General features: G+C 45.7%; 1 protein-coding gene across 1 annotated transcript in view; it reads right to left on the reverse strand.

The window, feature by feature from the left end:
* The window catches only part of LOC144892280 (uncharacterized), an 80,377-nt gene that overhangs the window by 35,649 nt on the left and 31,124 nt on the right, over window positions 1-13,604 (reverse strand). The window contains exons 4-5 of the mRNA XM_078778099.1: window positions 10,039-10,101; window positions 5,479-5,622 (exon numbers count right to left, since the gene is read on the reverse strand). Coding sequence (XP_078634225.1) covers window positions 5,479-5,622; window positions 10,039-10,101 — 207 coding nt within the window. The remainder of the gene's footprint in view (window positions 1-5,478; window positions 5,623-10,038; window positions 10,102-13,604) is intronic.

Here is a 13,604-nt window from a genome sequence, read left to right on the forward strand (position 1 = left end):
CGGAAACCTTACCACAGTCAAGAGAGGTCAGAAGATCATTGGTTATTCTTAGGAGAGCGGTCTCGGTGCTCTGGCCTGGTCTATATGCTGACTGGCGAGAATTGAAAAGATTCTTTGAAACTAGATGGTCATTCATCTGTGATAGCACAATTCTTTCTGTGATCTTTGACAGGAAAGACAGGTTGGAGATAGGACGGTAATTTTTCATGTCGTTAAGGTCAAGGGTGGGCTTTTTAAGAAGTGGTTTAACAAGAGCTTGCTTAAAGAGAAGCGGAAATGAACCCGTAGTCAGAGAATCATTGATAACTGCAGTAATAAATGGGAGGAGGGTGTCCAAACACTCAATAAACAAATCGGTGGGAAGGGGGTCAAGATCACATGTTTTTGTGTTTGACTTGAGGATTGTACATTTGACAATTTCCTCAGTAACAGGAGTAAACGAACTAAGAGGTCATCCGTGAAAGCAGTGTTCAGCATCATTAAAGGAAAGGAGTGACTGCTTGTCAAGATTGTTTCTTGTTGACTGAATTTTATTGTGAAAGAAATGCAGGAAGCATTGGGGTAGTTCGTTTTGAGGAAATACAGTGGGAAGAATGGATTTATTTTTGGTGGCAAACAGGCGGTTGGTAATGCTGAACAGTTGCTTGCAGAAGGAGCTCCTAGTAATCCGATCAGAAATATATGACGTTTTTGCTTTCAGAATGATTTTTATGACGAGTCTTTTAGCTATGTTATACAACTGTTTATGGACTGTGAGGCCAGTCTTCAGCCACTGTCTCTCGGCACGTCGTCGTTCCTTTTTGGCAGCCCTGACTTTGTCGCTGACTGCGCTGAACCACGGAGTACTCCTGCGTCTGGGAACGGCGCGCCGTGTCGCTGGAGCATGACAGTCCAATGCTGTGCGGAGGCAACAGTCGAGGTCTTCTGCAGTGACATAGGAACGGCCAGAGAGACGGGTGTGAAGGTCCTCTTTAAAGGCGGAACGGTCGATGGCACGAATGTTGCGGGCGGTGATGATGGTGGGCTGAAGACGAGGAACAGCAATACTAAGGTGGCTGGTGACACAGAAGTGGTCCGAGGCGATAGCACAGGTCACTGACGTGGACTGCACCAACTGATCATCACATCTGTGCACTAACCAATCCAGGATGTGTCCTTTAACGTGTGTAGGTTGGGAGACAGACCGAGACAGACATGATGTACGCCTTCTGGATCGCATTGACAAAAACTGTGGAGATGATCCATTTCCAGGTGCAGGATGCTTTACTGGAACCTGCCAAGAACAAGTGCCACTCTTTCAAACCTGGGGACTTTGTTTACATTAAAAACTTTAAAGTGCCCTGCAATAGGGGTGGTCGGGCCACACCAAGTGCTACTCACGACGCATACCGCCTTGAAATTACAAGGCAAAACAACCTGGATCCATGGCTCCCGCTGCAAGAGAACGAACGAGGGGCGGCGGTGACGACCCAGCAGGGAGCTAACTTGCTTTTATGCAATTTCATGGTTTCTGCTGATTTTTACGTGCGTTTTCACTATTTCCTCGATTTTGATTGCTGTGAAGATTGAAAGACATGCTGCTAAACACCGCACTTCTCTCCAACATGAAGCGTAATTACACTTGCTGCCTAGCAACAGTGATACCTATTTCACCCACATGATGCACAACCATACACCTGCACCTAAACAACATGTGCACCAACACCCATATTCACACGATGTTGACACTCGCATTCACCTTTCTCTCACATATGAAAATAAGACACAGCCCCTTGTAAATAACGAAACACACTCTCCACACCAAAGGGGGGTAGGGAAAAACGGGAAATAGGACCATATGATCAACACCTACCTCCGAACGGTCTTTGTGGTGTCGGAGTCTGTATCGTGAACTATAAACTCACACCAGACCGATATAAAAACGTATATATTGTTTTGAATTTTGGGTAGGGGAATACATAGATTAAGGTAGATCTGCATAGGTATCATGCTTCGTCTGTCGAGTTAGAACAATCTCGATGTAATAAGTTATGTTAGCCCAGTTTGTCGGATCAAGTGTGTACCTGTGATCATACGAGGATTATCCGGTGATAGGTAGAATAAGGACCAAGATAATTCCCCTGTATGTGAAACCTCGGTGATCATACCTGTGTCCCGTATGGCAATGCACTCTTATAGACATTAGCTTGATCCATTAGGGTACCTGTTACATGCTCCTCCCCAAACCCAGGTCACGGTGTACCTCCGAGCCCCGAGAGGAGTCACGGTAGAAAGATGTGTTATTCTGTATGTCAAAGATCAATGGTGAAACCACACCAATTATTACCAACAAACAAGTATTGTATTAAGGTCACACAAGAATAACAGTACAACAACAATAGTAATCAATTGTACAACCAATATATATTTCCTATGATGGTACCATCAGGTTCGTACAATATAACTCACTGTGCTCCAAGTGAGCGAAAAGAAGAACATTCCCAATGTCTCTATTCCGGCATCAAGCCAAAGTCGATCCGCTCCAGTGATCGTCAGAACGATGTCTAATCGAGACCAGAATCCCGTTCGGATGACAGTCACAGTCACGCTGCCAAAGCTGCGCAAAGGCGCCCTCAAGGCGACCGGGAAATCACACCCTCGGGTATGGACGTTCCACGGCTCCCAATCGGCGAACCGCAGATTTCCCACTCAAAAGCCACATTACACACACACACCAGATTAACGTCTGAATGCGGTGAAAATGGTTGAAGCGAAGTAAAAAATCTTGAGCGAAGCGCAAATCCTGCGCGAGGTAAAAATGGACGACGGCCCGTTCTCGTGGCATAACGGCACTCCAATGATTCTCATCGGAATCAACCGCAAAACCCGCCACGCAGGTCTATCTGTCACAGCGAAAACAACTCTGTCGCAGGAATCCCTTTCCCAGGAAACCCAAAGTTCGCACGTGACCCTCGTTCGCCAACGTTCGCTCAGGACCTTGAAGCAGCTCGGCTTCTTGTCCGACTTACTCGCTCCGCCTTCGCTTCCTCCTCTTCCTCTTCATCGTTGTCCGGTTCCGGTTTCATTTAAAACATGAACTTTTTTACCTTTTGAAAATAGTAATCTCTATTTCCCTTAAACGACAACAATAATAGTACATGGAATCAAAAATGTTTACAGTGGATGAAAACCACAACAACGGAAGTGACGAATCCGTAACACACACCATTAATTAAATCCCCCTCCGCCACAAGACGATAAAACTTACAGGAAGAACAGGCAGGAGGCCAGTCCGGGGCACCGCCGATGGGGCCGTAGTCAGCCACGTCACCAGCTGCCATAGCAGGCAAACATCGACCAGGCAGGCTGAGAGCCACGTCCAGGGAGAACTCGTGATTGGCCAGGGGAGGGGCAAGCAAAGAGCAGGCCACCGATTGGCAGAGCAGGGAAGGACGTGTGATTGGTCGGAGAAGGGACAAAAAGCTTCCCCGTGATAGGGGGTAAGGAAGGTGAAGGAGCGACACACTGATTGGCCACCAACCGATGACACCACGGCCAATCAGTGCGGAAGGCGCGAAAGGTGACGAATAAACAACGCACTGATTGGGAGAGATAGAGAGTGACGTCAGAAGATGATCAGCAAAATGACTGGCTCCGGTGTCGGCGCCAAGCAGGCCTCAAGGCACCCTTGTCCACTAGGTCTCGATAAGGTCCCCTCCACACACTGCTGGGCCACTGAGCCACTCGCTCGCCCCGGTCTCGCCCGCTCCCGTGGCAAGCCTTGCTCGCACACGAACGCCAGGGGGGAGAATCAACGGTGCTCCAACGTCCGTCGACAAGCAGGAAATTGCGGATTGCAAGGGAAGAGGTCCAAATGGGAGAGAAAGCGAGGGCAGAAAAGGGTCCAAACAGGAAGGAAGCCAAAACGAGAAGAAGAAAATGTCCACGAGCGAGTCGTTTTATTGCTCGGCGGGTCTCTCTTCTCTCTCCCAAACAGTGCGTTGTTTCCTTGTGACCTTTCGCACCTTCACACATCACTGGCACTTCTCCTTCAATCAGTGCGTAGCTTCTTGGTGGTGTTTTCACGCCTTCCGCACTGATTGCCCGTGGGGTCATTGGTCGGTGGCCAATCAGTGTGGCACGTCTTTCACCTTCCTTACCCTCAATCACAGGGAAGCTTTCTGTCCCTTCCCCGACCAATCACACGTCCTTCCCTACTCTGCCAATTGGTGGCCTGCTCTTTGCTCGCCCCCCCCCTCACCCTCCAACCCCCCATCCCCCCCTGACCCCCCCCCCCCCCCCGGTCAATCAAGAGCCTCCTGGGCGTGGCTCTCGGCCTGCCTGATCGATGTTTGCCTGCTATGGCAGTCATTGTGATGGCGGGGGATTAATTAATGTGGTGTACTAATAGGGCTAACTAATGCATAAGAGTGTGTTGCCATACGGGACACTGGGATTACAGGTTTCACACATGCGGGAATTAGCTTAATCCCTACAACTATTTGACATACGATCATCCTTGTATGATCACAGATATACACTTAATCCGACAAACCGCCTTTTTTCCGACAAACTTAATCCGACAAATCAAACAAACTTATTACAGATTAAACCTTCATTAATCTACAACGTTGGGACATTTAATTTGTCCCTCGACAAAAGTCAATGAAAAAATTCTCAGATCTGAATCCGGATCCAGATCTTGACAAAAATCGAATCAATATGTTCAAGGCACACTTCCAACCTGTACACCAAGTTTCGTCCAAAATCCGTTCTAAAATGAGATATCCAGATATCCAGAGGGGTGAAAATTGGTTGTGTTCGACTTCTCTGGTGTGATGGAACGACCTTGAATATGTGTATTTTTCTGTGCAACCTGTATTTTAAATGAAACAGGTATCCCTGTCTCAATCACAAACTATAACAGCACTCAGTAGCGAGCATACCTCCGCCTGGTTGGCCATATCGCTCAATGGTGAAGAATCACTTCAAAAATTAAAGAATTCTCATATCCGAATCCATATTCAGATCTTCACCAAAATCGAATCGATTCTTCCTTGTGACACACACAACCAGTCCACAAAGTTTCGTCCAAATCCGTCCATAACTTTTTGAGATATCCTGCTATGTATCGTTTTTGGCCCAATCTCCCAATGGTGAAGAATCACTTTAAAATTCTAGCAGCTGGATGTGAATCCGAATCTTCACCAAAATCTAATCACTTCGTCCTTGTCACATACGCTACCCCTCTGCCAAATTTCGTCCGAATCCGTCCACAACTTTTTGAAATATCTTGTTCACAAACGGACAAACAGACGGACAAACAGGGGTGAAAACAACCTCCATCCACCTTTTGTGGCGGAGGTAACAAGCCATTTGTGTGAAGACTATTTAAATGGACCTGTTATTCTGAAAGGTTTGAAATAAAATTATTTCATTGTGAAAGAAAATGAAACAAGTAAACACAATGTGATGTGATCTATTGAGAGCCTGGCTTACCTACGAGCAGCTGAGCATATTTGCTTGGCTTCATGGGTGGAGAATCACACGGTTCCTGCTTTACATGATCATTGCTCAAAGCATCCTGGGAAGCCTGAAGAAGGTTGTTTTGGAAAGATTCTGACTTCACTACTTGAGCTTCACCTGGAAACCATGCGACAACAGTTCATCACAATAGAGGAAAGGATAAACAAGCAAATTGAAACCAAAACAATCATTCTTAGTAGTGGGGAGAAAAGCATGGGGTCTCCAACAGACAAAGACATTTTCCGACTTCCCGAAAGAGGTCAACAACAAATGGCCAAAAAAAAAAACAAAAAAAAAACGTGAATCTGAAAAGGCAGGGTGGTCAGGAGATAGAGGAAGTGCATAATGAAATGACAATTTGGTGTTCTCGCTGATGCAGAATAGCTGTGTGCATTCCATTGCCTTATAAAGATAATTATCTGAACTCTTAATTTGTGTCCTGGGATTATTATCTCTGGTTCACAACACACCTTTGCTAAAAAAATAAAAGTCTCAAACATTAGCCACGGTCTGGTTAAACAAGTGGCCACTTTTGATCATCACCTTTTTACTCCTACTTCTGCAGATGGTTGCACCCTTCAAACCCACTCTATAACCAGACTTATTCTCTTTGACCACTCCTGCATTATAGCCATGAAATTTCACGAGAGAGCGTTGGGTAAAAAAGGTGGGAAAAATAGTGTAGTGAAGTGTAGTGAAGAAGAAGAACCCACCTCAATGTAAATAAAGTTCGGCTGACTGTCCGGGTATGAGCGTTTATGTGTCTCCATATGGAGGAGTGGAGTTGTGTTATTTAGCTAGAGCTTATGGTTAATAATACCCCTGTGTGTAAAGGGCTCTTGTAATTTCACCCTTCATTTTTATACTCATCAAAAAGCCATGCTACAAATGCTTCATTCACCCACAACACCGGGAGGGCTAGCAAAAACCTAAACATTGGCCGATGGACCGCAGGGACGTGGGACCTGTGAAGCACACCAAACCCTCGTTGAAACCGGAGCGAAGTGGCTGCATGACACTGAACATTTATTTTCGTTTATTTTTCCCTTGTTTGTATCTTTGAGTCTGTGTGGAAGGACCCTTGTTTAGAACTTTTGGTTTACCCCACATTCCCTGTTACTTTGCATTATTTAAATAAACTCCGTATTGATTGCATTTCTTTGTCATGCCTGTCTTGTTCGTTTATTTGTTTGTGGGTCGAGGAATAAAACCCAGTGTGTTTCTTGTCCGTTCATTTAAGGCCTCGGGTCCTCCCCCGCATGTGCCAAAGAGATAATCAGCCACGTTCAGCTTGTACGCCTCGGAATTTAAAGCTCGTTTTGGCCATCCTTCACCCTGAGGTGTTCACTACAGGGTTGACATGACAACTACAGGATCGACAGAACAATATAGTGAGGGGATATGGTGAGGGTGTATCTTGTAAAACCTTCTGCAGATGCGAGGCCAGGTGGTGGCCAGGTGGTGGTGGCCAGGTTGGGCACAATCGCATCAAAAAAGCGTTACGTTGTTTCAAAAGGCATTGCCGCAGTGTCATTTTGCTTTGCTTTATTTAAGTGAATACACTTTGGCTTTGGTTTAATCGGGGGAGGGGGGAAGGGGGTTGTCCGGTGCATAGATTCCCGGCAGGGGGCTTTTGTCGAGGTTTTACAGTTTTATAAGGACTTGTCTCGGAATCTCAAGGTCTCGAATGTCATTTCTTCCACTGCAATGGTGACCCTGGTGTGATTCAAAGGAATGGACTCGGAATTGCAAGTACGCAATGAGTCGCTGGGAACAAACAGCGAGTGTACCCTTTAGACACTCAGCAATCTTCATCAGTGGCAGAAATGAAGCATTGTTGGCAGTTTCCTTTTCGCATTTTTGGCTCCTTCTCATTGGAGTATGCAATGACGTCAAGAGGAATTTTATGACAGCCTCCAATGAATGCCCCACACATGACTTTGAAGACCGCACTCAAAGCATATGACTCTCTGAGTACTGCTGCTTTTAACAACTTCTTTGAACTTAGAATTGAGGAGATCGAAGACCCACAACTACTGCAACACCTGCAGCAGCTTCTCGGTGACTGCACTGCTACATTTGACCAGTTGCTCCTTCCTGAGTTTTCTTGTAAAGTTTATCAACACACATCCGCATGAGAATTGCAGCTAATGCAAAGCTCGCACAATCCACCGCTACGGATCTGGCTGATCATCTCATGGACAGACCGTGGTTAAAGCAATATCTCCAGCAGAGCACATCATACAACTACAATCTGAAACAGTACACCACAAGAAGCTCGCCCTGGAGCTCCATGCTGTGAAACACCAGTCATGCCCAACATCATGTACCCCTTCAGAGATGGAGAGAAACACCATACCTTGCACGACCATTTGCCTTCACCTTCGTGAACCCTCCGGATTTGTGTTTGTACCACGTGATCTTCGGTGCAAATGTTCATCATAGAAGAGGACAGAGCACTTACGGTCCACAGGGAAATGATGCCGCCATCAACTAAAGGTGACGACTTCACCTGTGCCATACATCAGTCACCTTCTCTTCCACATGGATCATACTAGGGTACGTACTTTCTTTTCTTGTAGACACAGGGACAGAGGTGAGTATTGTTACACGATCTGCCACTGAACGGCAACAAGAATATTCATTGCATGTCACTGACAAGAGTGCTATGGCTACTTATGGAGAACATCTCATCGAGCTGAATTTGAGTTTACGTCAGTTATTTCTGAAGGTGTTTACTATTACCAACACCAGATACTCTACCCTTGGTGCAGCTGCATTGTATTATTTCAATCTCCTCATAAATGTAAAACGTTGTCATCTATTCGATGCCCCAACACAGCTTAGTGTCCATTGTGTCCACTTAGTGTCCACCACTTAGTGTCCACTGTGTGTGTAAAGCATCCAGTGTCATCACTGAATATCGCACGTCTTCCATCCACACTGATGTGCCCTTTTCAAAAAGTACCTGGTGATTCCCTTATATTCATTCTATTGTACTGCTGCATTCCATGGTGCCACAGTCTTCTCCAAAGTTGACCTCGTTCTGGCATACCATCACATTCAGATGACATCGCGAAGACAGCAGGCACCATGCCTTTCGGCCTGTTCAAACTCTTTGAATGCCGTTAGGCCTACGCAATGGCGTTCAAAGCTTTCAGTGTTTTGTCAATCAGGGACTCTGGGGATTACACTTCCACTGTGTCGAGATAAGAGCCGATATCGGAACCGTTAATCGGAACAGGCAGATAGCTGCCATTTTTCGGTAATCTGCATTAACAGATCGGAGTCAATCCAGAATACAGATTACCCATTACAGTTGTGCCTTATACAACCAAAAATCGAGTAGCTTTCACCCTTGTTTCGGGCGAATTTCAATAAACAAATAAAACAAGAAGACGTCATGCAGAACACGATACTTGCAAAATCCATCCCTCCCCAAAATAAAAAGTTGACATAGATGCATCAAATTGTCCATTTCATCAAGGCTAAAATTGACGATCATAATCAAAGCTCGGGTCAATCGGATTTAAATATACTAGGGCATGCCCGTACTATATATATATCTAAAATTATATCCCCCCCCCCCCCTCTATTTACATGAAATGGTTTGGTCCATTCGCAAAGCCAAAGCGAACGGCTTGCGAGTACGGTGACAATCTCCCCCCCCCCCCCCCTCTATTTACATGAAATGGTTTGGTCCAAAGCGAACGGCTTGCGAGTACGGTGACAACCCCCCCCCCCCCCCTCTATTTACATGAAATGGTTTGGTCCAAAGCGAACGGCTTGCGGAGTTTGGTAAAGAAATCGCCATAGCGTGCACAAACGCGCAGGAAAGCGAAAGAATCGCAAATTAGTTTTAATTAGTTTTAAAACATAGTTTAACGCCAACATAGCGGCAACATAGTTTGCCAACGTGAAATAAATGAATACGCTCTCAAATGTGCCGTCCGAGGCAGAGTCTGTTCGCCACGTTCGGCACACGTGATAGCTCGCTGCTCTCTGATTGGTTGAATCGTTTTTTGGACATAGCTCGGTAACTACTTCTCCGATTAATATGAAACCTTGAAAAGGCACATCCTCGGGTCCCCAGCAATATACCTGGCAAGTTTCAAGTATATCGGACCGGTAGTTGTCGAGAAACAGCGGTCACAGACAAACACACAGACACACAGACATTCACACAGAGATTACTGGAATTATAGATAGATGATTTTTCAGATGAAAATTGATGATTTTAGAAGTTTTACATTGAGTTGACCTATGACCTTTTGACCTTAAAAATAGTTGGTTTCCCAATTTAATGACAATATGCAAATGCTGTTCAGTTTTCAAGTCAATCGGATGAAAAATGACAATTTTAGAAAATTGACCTCAATACGACAACATTGTTTCAGTCATTTGTGGAGGTCTTAGAAATCTGGCTCAAAATGCCTACGTTAAAATGACAGAGAATAACATCAGTCTATAGAATGTCTATGCACACATAAACGTCTGTAACTGGAACATGCTAAATGTTCATGTGGTTCAGACCTTTCTCTTGAGACGTTGAATCATCCTCAAAGTCAGATTCAACCTTCACTTTCACAATCAAATCTGAAAAGAAAAACATCTTTCGATGATGAGAAAAAACAAAACAAAAACAAAACAAGGTTCAAAGCTTTGGCATTGTATGGACAGGAAGATTTGTCCTTTTATGTCTAATTTTTTTTTTTAAAGGTTTATCCGTCCAGCTACCTTGCATCACATACCTGTGTGTACACAGCAGGATAACATACCTGGGATTTTCATTTACAGCAATACTAAATCAAGTGGACGATTACATGAACATTGGGAAACATAATAACTGCCCGATTAACTGTGTCATAAAATCCAAGGTTTGCTGATTGATTGATGTCTAACTGTCAGACAGTTGGAGTCCAAACTTGAGTTTATTACAAAGATAAAATACAAGCCACAAGTAAACCCACCTGCGTGGGTCAGCACTGTGCTGCATCCTGATTTACTCGACTCAACTCCACTACATTCTTCTCTTCTCTATTCCACCATACTGCACTCTGTTCTACACTACACTACACTACACAACACCACACTACACTACACAGCAACGCAAATGGTGACTGGCTCTTGACTGAATTTTTTTGTTTTTTTTGTTTTGTATACATAATCGAGGTTCGTGAAAGAGCTAACATTTATCGCACAAACAAATCAAACAGACAAACAAACAAAGTATATAAAAAGTGGAGTGGTAGACAAGATGGGGAGAGAAGGGGAAGCACATAAAAACAACATTTTAGAGAAGGGACATCGGGAATGTGTGGGAGGGAGAGGGCTTGGGGGGAGGCAGCATGGGAAGGGGGGGGGGGGGGTGGGAGAAGTATAAACACAAGGACACCAAGGACTTCCAGGAAAGAAGTTGGTATTTCAAAAAAGTGGATGGGGGAAGATAAGAGATGGTGGTGAACCGCTGTTTTAAAGACCTGGAGGGAGGAGTGACATTGAATAGAGTGAGGGAGTTTGTTCCAGAGGCGGGAGAAAAGCGGCAGAAAACAGTGAAGGTGAGCAGATAGTCTTGATTTTGGCATTTCACCAAAGAGGGATGCTGGCAGATCTTTTGCGACCTGCAGGAGTATTTGGGGGACAGAGCACAGACAGGGCTGGGGGGATAGGGGGGGCGGGCTAGGACAGAGAGGAGTCGGTAGAAGACAAAAAGACCACCAACCTGCATGCGGTGAGTGAGTGAAAGGCCCTCAGAGTTAGTTTCATCGCGGGATGATTCCAATAATTCTGAAAGCTTTGGTTTCAACAGCGTGAAGCCGAGCTAGGTGTGAGGCAGGAGCACCAGCCCAGAGGGGAGCGCAGTATTCCATTGAGCTGCGGATGAAAGCCTTGTATGTGGTGAGGAGCTTAGGTGTGCCAAGGAACGATTTCGCATGACGTAGGATGCCCAGTCGGTGACTGGCATTGGAGGCCAGCTTGGAAATATGGTTTTCCCAGGAAAGATCATGGCAGATTGTGAGACCCAAGAGCTTGAGTGACAGAACTTATTGGAGAGGATTGTTGAGAAAGTAGATGGGAGGGTTGACCAGGTGGTCTTTTCAAAGAGACATAGTAAGAGTGTAAGATTTGTCAGGATTGAAAGACGTGTTCCACTTGTTTGACCAGTCTGATTTTGTCCAGGTCTGCAGAGAGTGAGGAGGCTGCAGACTGCCGATCTGAGGGATGAGGAATGGAGCGGCAGAGAGTGGAGTCATCAGCAAAGAGATGGAGAGGATTTTCTCGAGAGTCGGAGAGATCATTTATGAAGACCAGAAAAAGCACAGGGCCCAGAACACTGCCTTGGGGAACTCCAGTCTGAACAGGAAGGGAAGATGAGGGAAATCCATTCAGCACCACATGTTGACTATGACCAGAGAGGAAGTTCGCAAGCCATGCGTGGAGATTTCCATGGATACCAGAGGAGGAGAGTTTGTTGAGCAGAGCGGGGTGCCAGACCATAACGAAGGCACGTGATATGTCAAAGGAGACAGCTCCAATTTACTGTTTGACATTGAGGAACTCCATCCATTGTTGAGACAGCAGAAGCAGCATGTCCAGAGCAGAGTGATCAGGTCTGAAACCAAATTGATGATCAGAGATCAAGCCATTGGAGAGGAGGAAGGTTTGATATCCGAAGTCATGATGGATTCCATGACTTTGCTGCTAATTGGGAGCAGGCTGATTTGTCTGTAGTTGTAAGGATTTGTTTTTGCACCTTTTTTGTGTAAAGCGTTAATGTTGGCTGATTTCCAAGATGATGGCAGATGTCCTTGAGCAAAAGAGAGGGTGAAGAGAACAGAGAGAGGGTGTGAAAGAGCGGCAAAGCAGGATTTTAGGACCCGTGGGCTGATGCCGTCTGGCCCAGTTCCAGAATCAGAGTCGAGGATTGACAGAAACTTCTCCACCTTGTCAGGAGAGAAGGACACGGAGTCCAGGAGCAGCTGCATACGACTGGCTACGGTGGGTACAGAGAGAGACGGGTTTGGGACACAATAATTTGAGGCAAACAGAGTTGAGGCATTCAGGTTTTTCACGTGCAGAGACAGCTGTGTAGCCATTTGAGGTAAGGGAGGGGATGGAGAGGAAACAAACACCAGAAACAGATTTTACAAGACGCCACCAGGATTTGGAAGAGGGAGACAGGTTTGAGAGTTCACTCCTGAGAGAAGAGAGACATTGTTTCGTGGCTCTCCCGAGGGTAGACACACACTTGTTTCCGGACTTTGTGAAAGGAAATGAGATTGCCTTCCTTTGGATTTTTTTTTATTTTTTTATTTTTTTGTATACTGAATCGCGGCTCGTGAAAGAGCTAACATTTATTTCACAAACAAATCAACCAGACAAACAAAATATACAAAAAGAGGGAGCGGAAGACAAGATGGGGAGAGAAGGGGAAGCACACAACCACAACATTTGAGAGCAGGGAGAAGTGTGGGAGGGAGAGGGCTTGGGGGCAGGAGGCGTGGGAAGAGGAGGGGGGGGGGGGGGAGGGGTATAAAACACAAGGGGACCGAAATTAGCGGGGGTAGAAAAGATCAAGGTTTTGGATGGGGGAGGTGCAACGAAGGTCGCAACATATTAATGTACATTTGTGCCAAATTTGGTGCTTGTATCACAAAATGCACAATTCTTTTGAATATTTGGGCTAAGCCGCCCCACTATCAGTCATCTCTTTACCAAACATGCGAGATGATGATCTCCTCCAATTCCTCAGGATGCATGTTGTCAAAGTCGTCGCCTCCCATCTCCCATGCCAATCCTGCAATTGTCCACCTCTCTTCCATGGTGTTGGGAAAGCCTCTGAAGTCATTGACTGACTGTGGCCATAGATTGTGCCAGCAAGCATTGATGGTGGAGGCTTTGACGTCATCCAGAGAGTCCTTGGTGGTGCTGATACAGTGCACGATGTTGAAGTCCTTCTAACATTTCCTGACGCCAAGTTCAGGGGGTGAGTTCAATAGCATCCAAGATGCGATGGAAGGTGCGGCAGGTTTAATATGTTTTCAACGTTGAAATCCCACTTTGGTTGCATTCGCGAGGGGTTGTTAGGTGGCAGGAAA

This window comes from Myxine glutinosa, chromosome 5 (assembly GCF_964187855.1).
Source record: "Myxine glutinosa chromosome 5, kmMyxGlut1.1, whole genome shotgun sequence".
Taxonomy (NCBI): Eukaryota; Metazoa; Chordata; class Myxini; order Myxiniformes; family Myxinidae; genus Myxine; species Myxine glutinosa.